This window comes from Bos taurus, chromosome 18, assembly GCF_002263795.3.
Source record: "Bos taurus isolate L1 Dominette 01449 registration number 42190680 breed Hereford chromosome 18, ARS-UCD2.0, whole genome shotgun sequence".
In the NCBI taxonomy this organism is placed as follows: domain Eukaryota; kingdom Metazoa; phylum Chordata; class Mammalia; order Artiodactyla; family Bovidae; genus Bos; species Bos taurus.
In genome coordinates this window covers 51,397,022-51,411,188 of record NC_037345.1, presented here as the reverse complement: position 1 = coordinate 51,411,188, position 14,167 = coordinate 51,397,022, and the positions used below count along the sequence as shown (strand labels likewise).

At 52.8% G+C, this 14,167-nt stretch overlaps 1 protein-coding gene across 2 annotated transcripts; it reads left to right on the top strand.

The window, feature by feature from the left end:
• Positions 1-3,632: 3,632 nt before the first annotated feature.
• Positions 3,633-12,703, top strand: LOC112442324 (carcinoembryonic antigen-related cell adhesion molecule 4). Of its 2 annotated transcripts, XM_059877564.1 has the most exons (8): positions 4,620-4,934; positions 5,897-6,256; positions 7,547-7,822; positions 9,589-9,709; positions 11,156-11,208; positions 11,506-11,537; positions 11,955-11,996; positions 12,232-12,703. In XM_059877564.1, the coding sequence occupies exons 1-8, from the start codon at positions 4,871-4,873 to the stop codon at positions 12,295-12,297; spliced, it is 1,014 nt and encodes a 337-aa protein (XP_059733547.1). In that variant the 5' UTR covers positions 4,620-4,870; the 3' UTR covers positions 12,298-12,703. The 2 variants fall into 2 exon arrangements, with proteins under 2 accessions (XP_059733546.1, XP_059733547.1); XM_059877563.1 differs by lacking the exons at positions 11,156-11,208; positions 11,506-11,537; positions 11,955-11,996; positions 12,232-12,703 and having other exon boundaries at positions 3,633-4,934; positions 9,589-10,919.
• The last annotated feature ends 1,464 nt before the right edge of the window (positions 12,704-14,167 follow it).

Sequence of the window (14,167 nt, the reverse complement as noted above, 5' to 3'; positions counted from 1 at the left end):
CAGGTCTCCTGATGGGGGCAGAGACAGAGAAGGCGGGAAGATGAGGTTCAGAATCACTGCACCACCCCTGGTCTTCCAATTCCACCTGGCCCTGCCCCCTGTGGAAGACACTAATGGGACACAGGAGAAAAGGAAATGCAGCCTTTTCATGTCCACATGGACCCTCTGGCACAGGCAGGACACACAGACGTTTCCTCACCCTCCTCCTACTTACAGATGCTCCAGTCCTGCCCAAGGACTGAGAATGTTGCATCTGGATCCTCTTCTACAGAGAGAAATTGGCCTGGTATCAACACAAATCTCACCTGGATGAAATCTTGGAGTGGGGTATATAAGAGAAGATCTTGGATGAGAGACATTGGAAATTCAGAGTGGGACATGATTGAGCATAAATGATATGTAGTGTTGAAAGGGTTACTCGCTAGGTCGTATACGATCCTTTGCGACCTCATGTCTGTAGCCTGCCAGCACCTCTGTCCCTGGGATTTGTAAAATGATATGTAAACACTTGACATATGCCGAGTTGTCTTAGGAGAAAACCTACTTGTGGTACTTTCCCTTCGACGCTCCCCTCCGTGGCCACCAGAGGGAAGCAGAGCTCCTCCATAGTCTGGAGCCTCCACAGGGCTGCCCACCTCCTTCCCACTTAGCTCCCACCGCCCAGCAGCCTCTGACCCTCAGCAACCTACTCCTTCCACAGTCCTCCCCACTCTCCCAGTTCCCCACACTGGACTCTGTCAGCCGTTCCTCCCAGCCGGGCCCATCTGAAGGCCAGACTCCCCTAGGTAGTTCTGCCCTCTGAGCCCCATCCTTCTCTGCTCACCCTTCACATCTCAGTCAAAAGATCACTTTCTCAGGGGGTGCCTCCCATGACACCCAGTCCAGCTGAGATTCCATGACAGATTCCAGATGCACCAGACCCTTCCCTTTCAGTCTATCCCTCCATCATAATTAGCTCCTTATTTCCAGGATGTTCTCTGAGTGTCTGTCTCCTTGTCACAAGGTCAGGTGTGTGAGCCCAGAGTCCAAATCTATCTTATTCTCTTGAGTCCAGGACACAACCCAGGGCTGACATGTCACACATGCTCAATAAATACTCTTTATTTTGGGGGGGCTCCAAAATCACTGCAGATGATGATTGCAGCCATGAAATTAAAATTGCTTACTCCTTGGAAGGAAACTTATGGCCAACTTGGACAGCAAATTAAAAAGCAGAGACATTACTTTGTCTGCAAAGGTCTATCTAGTCAAGGCTATGGTTTTTCCAGTGGTCATGTATGGATGTGAGAGTTGAACTATGAAGAAAGCTGAGCACCGAAGAATTGATGCTTTTGAACTGTGGTGTTGGAGAAGACTCTTGAGAGTCTCTTGGACTGCAAGGAGATCCAACCAGTCCATCCTAAAGGAGATCAGTCCTGGATGTTCATTGGAAGGACTGATGTTGAAGCTGAAACTCCAATACTTTGGCCACCTGAAGTGAAGAGCTGACTGATTTGAAAAGACCCTAATGCTGGGAAAGATTGAGGGCAGGAGGAGAAGGGGACAACAGAGGATGAAATGGTTGGATGGCATCACCAACTCAATGGAGATTTCGGTAAACTCAGGAAGTTGGTGATGGACAGGGAAGTCTGGTGTGCTGCGGTTCATGGGGTTGCAAAGAGTCTGACACAACTGAGCGACTGAACTGAACTGAACTGAAATAGATAAGGGAATCTGCATAACAGAAGCCACCCCCACACCCCACCCATGTGACACCGAGGGGTCAGAGAATATTCCTTGTGGACACAGGGGCTCTGGCATCACAGTGGGAGGAAACCTGCAAGTGCCCACAGCTGCTCCAGGACGGGACTTTATTCATCCTGGAGTCAGGAGTGAGGACAGGGGCCTCTTAAGTGTGAGGAGTCAGACCTCTGCTCATTCCCAGATATTCACACCCCCTCCCATCTCTACTCAGGAAAATCTGGTAGTCTCCCTGGAGGGCCTGAACTGGCAGCTTGAGTCCTTCTCCTTCTCTCTGAGAGCTGACCTGGCTGACTTCCAATCCTCCATCCCAAGGGAGTGCCCACAGGGGAGGGGGAAGCCCCAGCGTGAACTCGCGGGAATCGGGGAGCAGCTCCTCATCCCAAGGTCCATGATCTGTGGGGACACCTGGGTCTGGTCCCTGGAGACATCTCAGCCCCTCCCTCCAAAGGTGTCCTGGGAAACGAGGGGAACTTCTGGAGCAGAGGGAAGAGGGGAACACAGTTCTGCAGTTGCTCCATCTCAGAGGGGTTGAGGTCCCAAGGGGGTCTCCCCTCCCCTGCCAGAGTCTCCACTTGGAGCTGCCTCAGGTCCTGGCACTGTGGAGAGGCTGAGAGCAGACCACTGATGGGGCACAGAGAACTAGGATGCGGGCCCAGTGCCGTGAGGTGGTCCAGCCCACAGGCCACCACCCTCTGTCCAAAGCCCCAGACACCCCCAGCTGGCCCCTCCTTTGAAGCCTCGGGTACTGAGAGCTCCTCCTGAGCACACGTCCACCTGGATGGATGGTTCTCTCCTGCCACTGAACAATGCCCATCCTCTCCCTGGGCTCACCCTTCACTAGGATGAGGTCAGGAAGCCTGGGGACCCACAGTGACCTGGACCCCAGCAGACAGCCCCTCAGTCTGGAGCCCACCTCTGCCCAGGGTGCAGAGCAGTCTCACACCCTTTAGCGTTTGCATCCCTGTGCAGCCCATTACATTGTCCCCAGGTCTGCTCATGACCTCCAGGGGGCGATATGGGGCCACACAGACAACACGAAATTAACAGGTGAACTTTCTTGGGCTAAGAAGGTGAAGGAGCCTGATTTCTATCCCTCCCTCTAAACAGCAGACTCCAGTCTTAATGGCACCAGGGACTGGTTTCATGCACAATAATTGCGGAGCAATGGAGGTGGTTTGGGGATAATACAAATGCATTACAATTATTGTGCATTTATTCAGTTCAGTTCAGTTCAGTCGTTCAGTCGTGTCCAACTCTTTGCAACCCCATGAATTGCAGCACGCCAGGCCTTCCTGTCCATCACCAACTCCCGGAGTTCACTCAGACTCACGTCCATCGAGTCGGTGATGCCATCCAGCAATTTCATCCTCTGTCGTCCCCTTCTCCTCCTGCCCCCAATCCCTCCCAGCATCAGAGTCTTTTCCAATGAGTCAACTCTTCACACGAGGTGGCCAAAGTACTGGAGTTTCAGTTTCAGCATCATTCCTTCCAAAGAAATCCCAGGGCTGATCTCCTTCAGAATGGACTGGTTGGATCTCCTTGCAGTCCAAGGGACTCTCAAGAGTCTTCTCCAACACCACAGTTCAAAAGTATCAATTCTTCGGCGCTCAGCATTCTTCATAGTCCAACTCTCACATCCAAACATGACCACTGGAAAAACCATAGCCTTTTCACCTCAGGTCATCAGGCGTTAGACCCCAGGGGACCCCTCCTCTAACAACCCTCAGAGCCCCTCCTGTGGGCCCACACTACACTGCCCAACCTTCTAGGGGCCTATGGGCACCCATGCCAGCTCCCATCCCTGCCTGCAGCCACCCATGGGAAAGATCACAGTGACCACAGAAAAATCAGCCAGGGTGAGAGAGGAGGCCCTATAATGGCAAGGAGGACCTGAATAGTTTCTGAACCAAGGCTCAGGCAAGGAGAGGGAGAGTCTCCCGCAACTTGACCCGAGGACCAGGGAGCCCAGAGTCAGCCCACCCCTCAGCACCAGGTTCCTCTCTTCCCAGGACACACAGGAAACCTTTCCCTTCTCACCTGCAAACTGCAGCTCCTCCTGACACCCGGTTCTGGGTGTCTGTCCCTGAAATCAGACGCCAGGCTGGTGACACTCGAAAGTGGAGGTCAGGTCCCATCGCTCATCTGACTCCTTTCTCTCCTCCAGAGTCAGTGTGACCTTCCAGCGGGAAGTAAATGCAATCTTCTCAGGTATTTGATAACAGGAAGACCCTGGGCATCCAGCTGGGTTTCTGGGTCACAGGAACAATTACCACCAAAATTTGGAAGCCCCTGGATCTGTGCATTTTGCTGAGAGACCTCAGACCAAAACACAGCAGAGGCCAACACTGGGGTGGGTGGGGCAATCTAACCGGTGTTCTGGGGTCTCAGTCAGGCTGGGCGAGCGTGTGATCTGGCGGCTGCTGAAACAGCATTTCTAAGATGACACCTGGGGGTTCGCAGTCTTCATAAAGCTCCACAGGTGATTCCCACGCACCTTGGGGATGACGTACCTGTGACAAGCATTCCTTATGCACCCCCCACCCCCAAGCTCCTCCTCTGAAGGGAAAAGCCAGAAAGGGATGACAGAGGGCTGTTGGGGAGGTTGAGTGTGCATCTGATCCAGAGCAGTGGGGACCCCGGACCCAGACACCCCAAGGTTGTGCTTTTCCAGACAAGAGTCTGTGTGTGTGTGTGCGTGTGTGTGTATAGGTAGGTGTGTGTATGTAGGTGTCTGTGTGTAGCTGTGTGTGTATGTATGTGTGTGTAGGGGTGTGTGTGTGTAGGTGTGTGTAGATGTGTGTGTTTGTGTGTGTGTGTGTGTGTGTAGGTGGAGAATCACTGCTGTAGAAGGCAGGGGACTCAACAGAGTTCAGGGAATAGAAATACAGACTGAGGGGGAAAGGGGAGGGGGGCCACTAGGGAGGGAAGGAGGAGAGGGGAGGCAGAGGGCGGGGCCTGGGCAGAGACCCCGCCCCCGGGCCACGTGACCCAGTGAAGTGCTCCTGCCCCCGGAGGAGGCCCAGCACACAGAAGAACAGCAGAGCTCACAAAACGACTGCAGTGCTTCTGAGCGTTTCTGGACCAGAAGTTCTCCTCACAGAGAGGGACATAGCAGACAGCAGGCGCCATGGAGCCCCCGTCAGGCCCTGCAAGCAGGAGGCATGTCCCCTGGAACAGGCTCCTCCTGGCAGGTGAGAGGGGACAATTTTCAGGGAGTGGGCAGAGAGTGGAGAACAAGAGACTGGCTGGTGTCTGGGGGAGACAGGGCTCTGAGAGGGGATAGAGGGCTTCTCTTCAGACCTGAGGGCAGAGGACAGGGGAGCAGGGGAGGGTGGCGGGTTCAGCCACAGGAGACTCTCCATGAGCTAGAGCTGGTGAGGGGCGGGAAGACTCAACTGCTGTAGGTTTTATGAGTAATTCTTCACTGAGCAGTAATTGTTGAAAACTGATGACGATAATAACAATGTGTTGTGTCACTACAGAAAAAGACATAACCAGGACAGTAATCATTGTCCTAACCCGGCACCCTTAGAAACTGACAAACAAATAAAAACCAGGCTGTGGAATTCCTGGGAACTCTCCTTCCTTCATCCCGAGGTACTAAGGTCTGGAGCCTGGTCCTGGCCCTGGGTTTCAAGCAGGATCAGACAAGCCACTGCCCTCATGGAGCCCACGCTCTGTGGGGAGGAAGACAGACAAGCAGAGAGATCAAGAGTGTGCTGGCAGGTGCTACAGGCGTCACGCAGGAAAGGGAGCAGGGAAGGGTCAGCAAGTGAGCACGGAAGGTCTTTACAGCAGCTGGTCAGGGGGAGGGGCATCTCCCAAGAGGCCCTGAGTGTGAGCAGGCATGTAAGGGCAGTGAGGGAGTGAGCCAGGGGACAGCTGGGAAAACAGGAAAAAACGAGCCCAGAGGAGCTGAAGTGATGGGGGTCATGCTGCTGACCTTGAACCAGGAGGACACACACACATACACACACACACATACACACACACACACACACACACACACTTACACACACACAAACACACGCACACACATACACTCACACACTAAGGCTGAGGGATGAAGAGACCTGCTCAGGACCCAGGGCAGCATTTTCCCATCCCCCACACAGGTCACAATATTAACTGATTTCTCTCTCTTCCCTCCTAGTCTCCCTCTTAACTTTCTGGACCCCGCCCACCACTGCCCAGCTCACTATTGAAACGGTGCCCCCCCTTGCTGCAGAAGGGTCGGATGTTCTTCTACTTGCCCACAACGTGACAGAGAATCCTCTAGGCTATGCCTGGCACAGAGGAGACAGGATAGACAACAGCCAGCTAATTGCATCATATAGAATAGACACTAATGTAACTACCAAAGGGCCTGCACACAGCGGACAGGAGACACTGTACCCCAACGGAACCCTGCTGATCCAGAGCGTCACCCAGAAAGACACAGGATCCTACACGCTGCTCCTTACAAAGGATGATTTACAGACAGAAGGACAAACTGGACATCTCTGCATATATAGTGAGTGCTTCCTCTCTGACCTTGGCGTATTGGGTGGGAAAGTGAAAGTGAAAGTTGCTCAGTCGTGTCCGACTCTTTGTGACTCCATGGACTACACAGTCCATGGAATTCTCCAGACCAGAATACTGGAGTGGGTAGCCTTTCACTTCTCCAGCGGATCTTCCCAACCCAGGAATCTAACCCAGGTCTCCCACATTGTAGGCAGATTCTTTACCAGCTGAGCCACCAGGGAAGCCCAAGAATACTGGATTGGGTAGCCTGTCCCTTCTCCAGCAGATCTTTCTGATCCAGGAATTGAACCGGGGTCTCCTGCATTGCAGGCGGATTCTTTACCAACTGAGCTATGGGTCGGGGTGAATTCTGTTCACACTCACAGGACTGACCGACCTGGATGGCGCCTCCATCCCCCTCTCATTGTGTCCCGTGTCGGGGTTTGAACATTCAGTGCAGCGCACACACTGTGGAGACCAACTCCAAAGGGTCAGAAATGCTTTCCAGGAAGCCAGGCCCTGCAGACACTGTGTAGAGAGAAGGACGGTCTGATGAGGGACGCAGCAGAGGGAGAGCGCTCTCAGTCCAGCCCCCTGGGCCCCTCCCCGTGACCATGACCCTGAGGAAGACCCTGCAGGACTCAGGGAAGACCCTGGCCTGAGGGCCCCAGGGATCCTCACAGAGAAGCTCAACCCCAGGAAGCCCCTCCCAGACCCTGTCCCAGGGCTTCTGCCTCCAGTGACCCTGGGAAGCCTGTGCCAAATCCGGAGGCTCCAAGCTGGTCACCAGCCAGGGCTCAGCCCCAAGAGCCACATCCGCGCAGGGGCACAGCCTGGTCCTACTCCTGAGAATTGGCATGGAGAGCACACAGGTACAAGGTCCCCAGGCGGTCAGTCAACTGCCCCGGGAGCAGCATCCCCAGGGAGGAACAGAGGAAGGAAGACACTCCTAGAAGCTTCTCGTTCTCCAGGGTGCAGCCCAAGGAGCTCTCTCCCGAGGCTGGTTGATGAAACCAGGACAGACGCCAGGTGGTCTCTGAATCCCACCCTGTTCTGTCCACCACTAAACGCTGTTACATAATAGACCCCTGAGGAAGCCTGTGCTTCTCCCAGACGTAGAGCAGGTGGCCTCACACTCTCTGAGCTCAGGTCCCCATGCATTCGTCTTTGATACACAGACCTGCCTTATTCATTAAGGGCTCAGTCTGGCTGAGAGGTGAGAGATGCCAATTCTGATTGAAGATGCTTTTAGAAAAGCCAAAGGTAGAAAAGGGCAATGTTCTCTCTGTTATCTGCACAGCGGTGCTACCCACACCCGTCATCACGAGCAACAACTCCAACCCCGGGGAGCACAAGGACACTGTGGTGTTAACGTGTAGATTTGAGACTCGGGACATCTACTTGTGTTTGATCAACAATCAGAGCCTCTACAACAGCACCGAGCTGGAACTGTGCGAGGGAAACAGGACTCTCACTATGTTCAATGTGACAAGGAATGACACAGGACCCTATGTGTCTGAAGCCGGGAATCCAGAGAATATCACCCATGGTGACCCATTCACCCTGAATGGCCTCTGTGAGTAATCTCTGTTCCTGCGTGGTCCAGGCCTCCTGGCTGAATCCACAGTACTGGAGGCCAGGCCATACCCATCCCTCTCAGATCCAAGTGCATGGACCCTCACCTTTGGACACCCAGGCTGGCCATGACTTCCTGTCCCAGGCAACTCCAGGCAGGCCTACCTTGAATCAAGACTAGGAGGGGATGGGCTGCTGTGTCTTGAGAGGTTGTGACGAAAGAAACAGGTTAATATCTCAGGCTCGGGATGAGCGAACATGAGAGGTAATTGTTGAGACTTTCTACAACAAAGCTGTGATCCAGACAGAAGGACGCTGTGGCCCTAATACAGACCAGAAATTTCCCTTCCCTCTGATTGTACCACGTGTGGCTTTATGCTCTTTGCTTCAGATGGCCCGGACACCCCCACCACTTCCCGTCAGGCTCCTGCTACCATCCAGAGGCAAACCTCAGCCTCTCCCACCACACAGCCTCTAACCCCAGCCACACCGTGTCCCTGGCTTATCACCGGGAGGCCCCCACAATCCATACAGGAGCTCTTTATCCCCAACATCACTGCAGATAAGAGTAGATCCTGTAACTGCCTTGTCCATAACTTCATCACTGGTCCCAGTAAAACCACAGTCAAGGCTATCACAGTCTCTGGTAAGTGGCCCTTGGCCCATCAGTACCAAGCTTTGTGGTAGAGCCTGTAGGTTTTCAGAAAAAAATCTGAAAGAAGTTACCTCCCAACTTCACAGAATTTACAAGCAAATTCCAAATCAGCCCCTGAACCCTCCCACTACATCTCAGCAGACCCTTCTTCCTCCTTCTGTCTGATTTCTCCTGGCAGACCTTGGGTCCAGCCTGGAATGCGGGGGGTGATTCTCTCAGCCCCTGACAGCTTCATGTTGGGGGAGATAGGAAACAAAGAAGGGTCCCCAGGGTCAAGTGCCTTTTGTTGTTGTTGAATTGAAGAAATAGATATTAATCTCTTACCAGATGAGATATGCTACTTGCTCGGTTGCTCAGTTGTGTCCGACTCTTTGCAGCCCCATGGACTGTAGCCTACCAGCCTCCTCTGTCCATGGAATTTTCCAGTATTTGGAAGAATACTGAAATGAATTGCCATTCCCTTCTCCAGGGGATCTTTCCCAACCCAGGGATCAAACCCGGGTCTCCTGAATTGCAGGCAGATTCTTTACTGTCTGAGCCATCAGGAAGTTCTATGAACTCCGTTGATTTCTTTAAGCACCATGGGTCTCAGACGTATGCACACCTAGCAAGGATGACACCCCCTCCATCATAGGGAGGGAAGGATCAGAACAGATGTGCGTAAAGGATTTCCCCACAGTGCCGGCCACACAGAATGGACTGGAAACAGTCGGCTAATATTATTATTACTGAGCAGGAGTTGAGCAGACCTTCCCTCTAAGACTGACAATAGGGATGGGAAGGAAACACAAGGGGAGGGGCCGTAATGTAAGAGGAAAGAGCCCTTAACAGGAACACAAATAGGACACAGAGCTGGCTACAGTGAGAGAATGTCGAGTTAGAGGAAGTCCGAGGTTTCAAATGTGATTAAAATAGAGAGAGAGAGATGCAACCACCTGCAACCGGAGGGTTGGGAAGACACCGTGATGACAAAACACACAACCACTTACAGACCCCAAAGTATTTCCTTCCTCCCGAACCAGGCCCTCTCCCCTGTAAGACTTCTTGTGGTTTCCCTGGTCAGGTGAACTCAGGCCTTCACCTTCATCTCCCCCTTTATCTTCTCCTTTCAGGCCAAGAAAAGAGCCCAGCCCTCAATAGGGAGATCGTTATCGTCATCATGATTGGGATCCTGGTTAGGTTGGCACTGGTGACCACTCTAGAGTGCTTTGTTTTCCTCAAGATGACTAGAAGGTACAAATGGCGATGCCCGATGCTAATCCTGTCCCCCAGGCTGACGCCAAGCCAGGAAGAAAGACACCCTAGCCTTGGATTCTGGGCCTGGCTCTCCACAGCCTCCCCACTTCCCCCAAGGACATTCCGTCTCATCCATTGGCCCCTCCTTCACCAGATGCTGACCTGGGGTGGCTTCCCAACACCTTCTGCATCTGTAAATTAGACACTCCCCACTGCTGTTGTCCAGGGTTTACCCTGTGGCTCAGTGGTAAAGAATCTGCCTGCAATGCAGAAGATGTGGGTTTAATCCCTGGGTCGGGAAGATCCCCTGGAGAAGGCAATGGCCACCCCCTCCAGTATTCTTGCCTGGGAAATCTCATGGACAGAGGAGCCTGGCGGGCTACAGCCCATGGGGTCACAAAGCATTGGACATGACTGAGCGACTGAACAAGAACAACCCACTGTTTTCCTAGTTCCCAGAGCAGACCTGCAGCTGTGCTGGCAGGGGCAAATGCTCAGTAAGCGGCACATCCTGCTATTTATTTAAATCCAGTCACCCTGAAAGGAGAGGTTGACAGCCTCAGAACCCGAGGGTCATCGTGGCCAAAGAGACTGAAGCCACCTGGACAGGCCAGGTCGGGTCAGATTCTACCATGAGGCACATGTGTTAACCACAGCCCCTGATGTATGAGATGGGAGAACGTGGATCCGGCCAGGACAGCAGGTCGGGAGCTGAGCTTTATACCTCTTTCCAGGCAAATAAAGATAGAGAACGAGGCCATTGTCTAATTTCAGCATCTCTCAGCCTGAGGGGCTGGTCTGGCCACCTAAGAGCCACCATAGTCACGAGACTCAAGATGCACTGGCTCTCCAAGCGTCCTCCATGCGTTCTGGCCTTGCTCTCCTCTGAGGACCTGACCCTTCCACTCAAAGCCTTTGGTCTGATTCCTTTACTGGGTCCTTTTTCCCTTCTCAAGTCACTTTCTCCCGGACTATCATTGACCTGCACATCCTTCCTCTCTGAGCCCAAGATGGATGTGGCTTCTTAAGGACTTTCCCTAGCTCCTCTCTGCTGGGCCCTCTCCCCCTAAACAGCATTGGTGGAGAATGGAGTTCTGTCCATTCCTTGATTGGGTTTCCCTAGTGGCTCAGTAGTAATGAGTCCACCTGCAATGCAGGAGACGAAGAAGACAGAGGTTTGATCCCTGAGTCAGGAAGATTCCCCTGGAGAAGGAAATGGCAACCCACTCCAGTATTCTTGCCTGGAGAACCCCATGGACAGAGAAGCCTGGAGGGCCACAGTCCACGAGATCCCAAAGAGTGGGATGTGACTGTGCATCTGACCACATATGTACACACTCCCTGTTTAGAAAAGGGAACGCTCCTTGTTCCCTGTTTTGACACCAAAGCTGTGACCTCCTCCTGCTTCTTGCAACCCTCAAAAATAATCTTGACCTTTCCTAGGGCCAGTGGCCAGAATGACCTCATAGAGCACCAGCCTCCAGCAACCACCCTGGGTGAGTGTCTTCTAAGCCCGGGAGCATCTGGGACACCCTGGTCCTATCCTCCAGTGCCTGCTCCAGCCAGCCGTCCCCCTGGGGCTTCATCACAGGGGACCCACACTGACTGGTCTGTTAGATGTATGAGTTCTGAGTCATGGGTCACCTCACTGGACCCTAAGTGCCCAGAAGGTCTCTCCCTGGGTGATGCCCCTTCTCCCATGGTTCTCCGGAAGCTGAAGACTCCCAGCCTCTCCTGGAGGATGGGCTAAACTTCCTCACACCCCTGATGCTAACTGCTGTCTCTGCTTCTAGGACATGGTCCCTCTGGCAGCTCTGTCTTCCTGGTAAGCACGTTCTTTCCTTGTCTCTTCTCCCTGCGGTCCCAGCTGTGCAGACTCAGGGCAGTGGGACTGTCCAACATTTCACAGTACAGACACCCTTCACTCCAGGGTAGCCAGCAACATGAACCCCATCCTGGTCAGGACTGGGATTCAATTCAGGGGCAGGACACCCCCACACCCTGCACTGAGCCTGCCTGGTCCCTTCACAGTTAACTCTGGAGTCCAGCCAGGAATAGAGTGGGCACTAGGAGCTTCAGACAGAGCTCTCGGGCTATCAAGGGTGGAGCATGCAGCGCAGATGGGGACTGAAGTGAGGGCTTCAGGCTTGGAGGTGGCTGCTTGGGAGGCAGGGCTGGTCACTTCTGAGGAGAAATGACTCTCTTCTCTGTCCCCCTGACACCCACTTTCTCCCCTGCCCAGGCCTCCCTACCCAGCCCCAGGCCAGCTGTTCCCATCTATGAGGTGAGTGTTGGGGATGAATGGTCTGATCCTGCACTTGTAAGGGTACTTTCTTGAGGTCCAGGAAACAGCAGCAAAAATGGAAAATGGATGAAGAGGAGCGATGCATCTGGAGCCAGAAAGCCTCCAGCACAGCCGGATCCCCCACAAAGCAGCCCTGTGGACCCCAGGCCAGGGAGATCCTGGGACCTGTTCTGAGAAGTTTATAGGGGCTCAAAGGCCTCTTCTTTCTTTACAGGAATTACTCTATCCCAACACAGATATCTACTGCCAGATCAACCCCAAAGTAGATGTGGTTTCTTAGTTTGCTCCAGGAACTTCCCCTTAAGGGCTGTGGAGAAGAGCCCACCTGAGACCCCAGAGTCTGAGTGAGGTCAGACACCCGAAGCAGAGAAACAGCTGTGACCCCTGAAGATACTGGGGGGCCTGGGCTCAGCCTTAGTGTCCCTCCTGGCCTTCTGGAGGCCCTGACAAGGCTGCCCTGAGCCCTGGATGGGTGAAGACAAGGACTTCCATTCCCCAAGGAACTGAGGACTTCCAAGGAAAGTGGCTGGGCCTGTGACCCACTGTGGACCACCTGAGAGATCTGAATAAAGAGGACTTTCCTCTCGTTTGCTCTTTTTGTGCACATGGGCTCCTCACACCTAAAACTCACCCAGGTTCCACAGCAGTGGGACAAACTGTCTCCTCGATGTGACCCGCGGGCCTCCTCCCACCTGGGCCTCATCTGCAGCCCCCTCCACACACCTGAAGAACTGAGGTCACCTGGGAAGGGTGATCTTCCCGTGTAAGTTCACATGGGTCAGTTTACCCACATTCACCCAAACAAAAGTGGTCTGTGCACTAAGGCACAGAGCCCAGAGCTCAGGAGGATGTTCGGCCACTGCCTGAGTGTTGTTTGTTATGAGATAAGAGACAGTTACAAAACCTGCTAAGTTTCACATCATGATTTGGCTCTAAGATACTCCTTATCTCGTATGCACACAATGTTGGGTTAGAGAAGGTGACACCTCTTGTTGTTTCCTATTGCTGCTGTAGCAGCTTATCACAAACCTGTGGTATAAAACAACACAAATGAAGGTGTCAACACAGCTCTGTTCTTTCTGGATGGTCTAGAAGAGAGTTTGCTTCCTTGCCTTTCCAAGCTGTGAGAGGCTACCTGTTTTCCTTGGCTTGTGACCCCTTCCTCCATCTTCAAAAGTCAGCCGTGAAGTATCTTAAAGTCATGCTCTGCTTCCATCATCACATCTCTTTCTCTGGCTCTGCCTCTCCTGCCTTCCTTTTTCTTTATAAGGACCACCCTTGTGATTATGTTGGGCCCAATCAGATAACTCACCATAATCTCCTAATCACATGATCCTTAATTTATAAATTCCCTTTATCTTGGGACATCTGCAGAGATTCTGGGTATTAAGATGTGGACAGGGACTTCCCTGGTGGTCCAGTTGATTTAGAATCTGCCTTGCAGTGCAAAGGACATGGGTTCAATCCCTGGTCGGGAAACTTAAGATCCCACTTAAGCCACCTAAGCCTGCATGCCACAACTACTGAACCTACACACCACAGCTAGAGAGTCTGTGCACTGCAACAAAAGATCCTGCATGTCGCAACTAAGACTCAATGCAGCCAAATAAATAAATAAAAACTTAAAAAATATGTGGTCAACTTTGAGGGGCCGTTGTTCTCTCTGTCACATCTCTCAAGGTTGTCATCATCGTCTTCTCTCACCGCAAACTCCTCATAGTGGTTTAGTTGCTCAGTTGTGTCTGACTCTTGTGACCCCATGGACTGGGAATCTACCAGGCTCCTCTGTCCATGGGATTCTCCAGGCAAGAATAGTGGAGCGAGTTGCCATTTCCTTCTCCAGGGGGTCTTCCCAACCCAGGAGTCGAACCTGGGTCTCCTGCATTGCAGGCAGATTCTTTACCGACTGAGCTACAAAACCACTACTCATGGGCAATCTGGAATTGGTCTTCCTGACTGTGGGGTTAGTTCCTGATTTGATGTGCACAGCACCCTCACTGTCGTTTAGCCATGGAGACAGAAGCCAGTCAACACTCCCTGAAGCCCTCTCCACCTCTTCCTTGTTAGAACGCTGTGTTAAGAATGTAAAAAAAAGCAGATGCAGCTCCTTTGAGCAGCTAGTGTTGGTCAGCACCATGGGCAGGGTCTTC